Source organism: Salvia splendens, chromosome 12 (assembly GCF_004379255.2).
Source record: "Salvia splendens isolate huo1 chromosome 12, SspV2, whole genome shotgun sequence".
In the NCBI taxonomy this organism is placed as follows: domain Eukaryota; kingdom Viridiplantae; phylum Streptophyta; class Magnoliopsida; order Lamiales; family Lamiaceae; genus Salvia; species Salvia splendens.
The window spans coordinates 31242164-31245315 of record NC_056043.1 but is presented as its reverse complement, the minus strand read 5'-3'; the positions used below and the strand labels follow the sequence as shown (position 1 = coordinate 31245315).

The following is a 3152-nucleotide window of genomic DNA, read 5'->3' as shown; positions in this document are numbered from 1 at the left end:
CTCGGCTTGTTCAGCGGTACGAACTGAGCGGGCGGCTTCTCGGGATTGAGACGGGGTCCCAATCTGTCTTGCACCGGAGTCCTTTGAATCCTTTCAAAAGGAGTTCGGCGAGGATGTCCCTGATCGCCAAAAGGAGTTCGGCGAGGATGCCCCTGATCGCTATGATCGGGCTTCCTCCTGTCTCCTCGGGACGATGAGCTGTCTAACGACCGTTTGCGACGGTCTGCCTCATCGGCCCGGGAGTACTGGTCCGCAATGTCCCACATTTCCTGAGCTGTCTGCGGACCGCACTCAACGAGCTTCCTGTAGAGAGCTCCGGGTAGGATTCCATTTTGGAATGCCGAGATGACAAGCAGATCGTTGAGATCGTCTACTTGCAGGCATTCCTTGTGGAATCTTGTCATAAAGTCGCTGATTTTTTCGTCGCGACCTTGACGAATGGAAAGCAGCTGAGCCGAAGTGATTCGGGCTTCCGCTTTCTGAAAGAACCTCCTGTGGAAGGCATCCATTAGATCTCGGTAAGATCTGATGCTGCCCTGGGGGAGGCTATCGAACCACCTTCTCGCGTTCCCGATGAGCAGCTCGGGAAACAGCTTGCACATGTGGACCTCGTTGAGACCCTGGTTCGCCATGTTATACTGATAGCGCCCCAAGAAATCGTGAGGGTCCACGAGCCCGTCGTAAGTCATCGACGGAGTTCGGTAGTTCTGCGGTAGGGGAGTTCGGGTGATGTCGTCCGAGAACGGAGTCTTCAGTGCTCCGTACACGGCGAATCCGATATCTCGTCGGTATGGAGGAGATTGAGTTCTCCTGTGATTCCGGTATCGAGGAAGAGCAGGAATATGTCGGGGTTGAGGATTCTTCTTCCTGGAAGACACGGCACTACTGCGGTAGTGACTTTCATGTCTGGATGAGGAAGGAGAATCCTCCGCTTTCGTCTTCGGCTCTTGGCTCTTTTGCAGGAAGGCTAAGAACTCATCCTGCTTCTCAGCCAAGAACAGCTTGACAGCCTCATTCAAATCAGGCTGCTGGGAAGACTCAGTGGGACGATTTTTGGAGCGGCCTGTTCCTTCGCCATGAGAACTGGTGGTGGATTTATCCCTAGGCTGTTTTCCAGACCTATGGGATGGATTGGCTTCCTCCTGGTTCTCACGGGCAGGAATACGGGTACTCTGCGATCTGGTATGCATTTTTTGGGTGGAAAAAAATGGATCAAAAATTCGCTTTATCACAAATTTTGTTCTCTGCTTCCCACAGACGGCGCCAGTGATGGATCCGCGAATTTTTGATGTTAGCAAATGCTGGTAGAGAATGAAAATACAGACACAAAGAATTTACGTGGTTCGATTTACTGAAGTAAATCTACGTCCACGGGAAAAAGGGGGGGGCAAGATTGTATTGCTTGATCTGTTTTCTACAGCTTACAAATACAAACTTGCTATTTGCTATATGGTGTTTTATCTCTAGAGAGCTTCTAACCTCTTCTATCAGATCTAAGTTCTATTTATATAATGAACTCAGATCATGGCTTGCATCACCACCCTAAGTCGTGGATGTCGTGTAGGTTATGGCCTAAGATCGTGGGCGAAGCGTAGGTCATGGCCTACGATCGTGGCCTGAACTGACATCACGTGGTAGTGGGTGTGTTGGACATCCTGTATGGGTCCACTAACTCCTTGTTCGGCCGAATACCGAGACCGAACTGCTTTGGTTGCCGATCTGAGAGTAGAGCTTGATGCCGACCTGAGAGCAGAGCTTGATTGGTTGGCTTTTACCGAGCTGTAGGCTGAGGCCGAACTCTTTGGTAATGCCGAACTGAACTCTTGGGCTTTGGGCTGGCCGAGCTGTCACTGCTATCGGGCTGGCCGAGCTGTCACTGCTATTGGGCTTGTTTAGTACGTACCCCATCAATAATAAAGAACACTAAGCAAATAAATAACTTTATTCAAAACTTTGTGAATACTTCATAATTCAACAACATAAAATAGGTACTTTAATAAACTACTGTCACTGTAGAGATGAGAAGATGTTTATTGAAAAACTGTAAACTGTGGTGGAGTGAAGTTGGTAGCAACGATGCAACTAATACCCAGGGTGGTGGTGGTGGTGGTAGTTGCCGGGAAATCCTCCATAATTATCGTTAGAGGTGCCGGTGGCGGGGTCATACGGAACAACGGCGGAGGGATCTCCATAATTGTAGCCAGCCATACCATTATTATCCCCCATTGCCGGATACTGCACCGTGTATCCCAACCCCGGCTGACCGTAGCGATAAGCACCGGGGCCCACCGAGGATGACGTGGCACCGCTGAACTTGGCTCCGACCCCGTGCTTGTACATCAACACCGAGTTCCTCAGCTGCTCGAGCTGCTCGTAGTTGAGATTTTCCATCTGCAGCGGAGGAACCATGCCGTCCAGCTCCCTCCTCCTCTGCTTCGCCTGCTCCACCCGCGTCTCCAACGCAACCAGCTCCTGGTTGCGCTGGGCCGTGGCCGCCTCGCTGTGGACCATGATCATCCTTTCCGCTGCATTCACTGGCGGCGGAGCCCCTCCACCTCCGCCGTTAGCTTGGAGGAACCTGATACATAAGTCCTCTATGAACTGACAGATCGTATGATGAATTAAGAAATATTATTTTCCTCGCGCCTTTTTAACTATTTCAGAAGGTTATATTATATGATGAATCATGAAATATTATTTTCCTCGCGCTTTTTCACCATTTCAAAAGGTTATTATATGATGAATTAAGAAATATTATTTTCCTCGCGCTTTTTAACTATTTCAGAAAGTTATATATGATGAATTAAGAAATATTATTTTCCTCACACTTTTTCACTATTTCAGAATAACCTGTTGGTGACAGCTTCGACGCTGGGGTGGCCGAAGGAGTGGGGCTTGTTGCCCGGGGAGAAGACCACAAGGGCGCACTCGGCGCCGCACAGTATGCTCAGCTCGCTCGCCTTCTTGAAGACGCCTGCGCGGCGCTTTGAGAAGGTGACCTGGAGATTGGTGTCGTTCTCGATCTTCGCCATCTCGATCTTCTGTCTCCCCTTGCCCTTCCTCCGTTGCTCGTTTTCGGGATGCACCATCATGTGGTCGTCGCCGTCTTCGGGATGCATCGGGTAGTCGTTACCGTTACCTGATGCATTCAT

The 3152-nt window shown here is 50.0% G+C and overlaps 1 protein-coding gene across 1 annotated transcript; it reads right to left on the bottom strand.

The window, feature by feature from the left end:
• Window positions 1–2082: 2082 nt before the first annotated feature.
• On the bottom strand, window positions 2083–3152 carry LOC121757880 (agamous-like MADS-box protein AGL29). Its single transcript, XM_042153345.1, has 2 exons — window positions 2851–3152; window positions 2083–2578 (listed from the first exon to the last, which is right to left on the bottom strand). Exons 1-2 carry the CDS (start codon window positions 3150–3152, stop codon window positions 2083–2085), a joined length of 798 nt encoding a protein of 265 aa, XP_042009279.1.

Excerpts from the sequence above, each read along its gene's own strand:
- LOC121757880 (XM_042153345.1), bottom strand. The coding sequence starts at position 3,152 with ATGAATGCATCAGGTAACGGTAACGACTACCCGATGCATCCCGAAGAC. Across the intron at positions 2,579-2,850 it reads GTCGAAGCTGTCACCAACAG|GTTCCTCCAAGCTAACGGCG; the intron begins GTTATTCTGAAA and ends CTTATGTATCAG.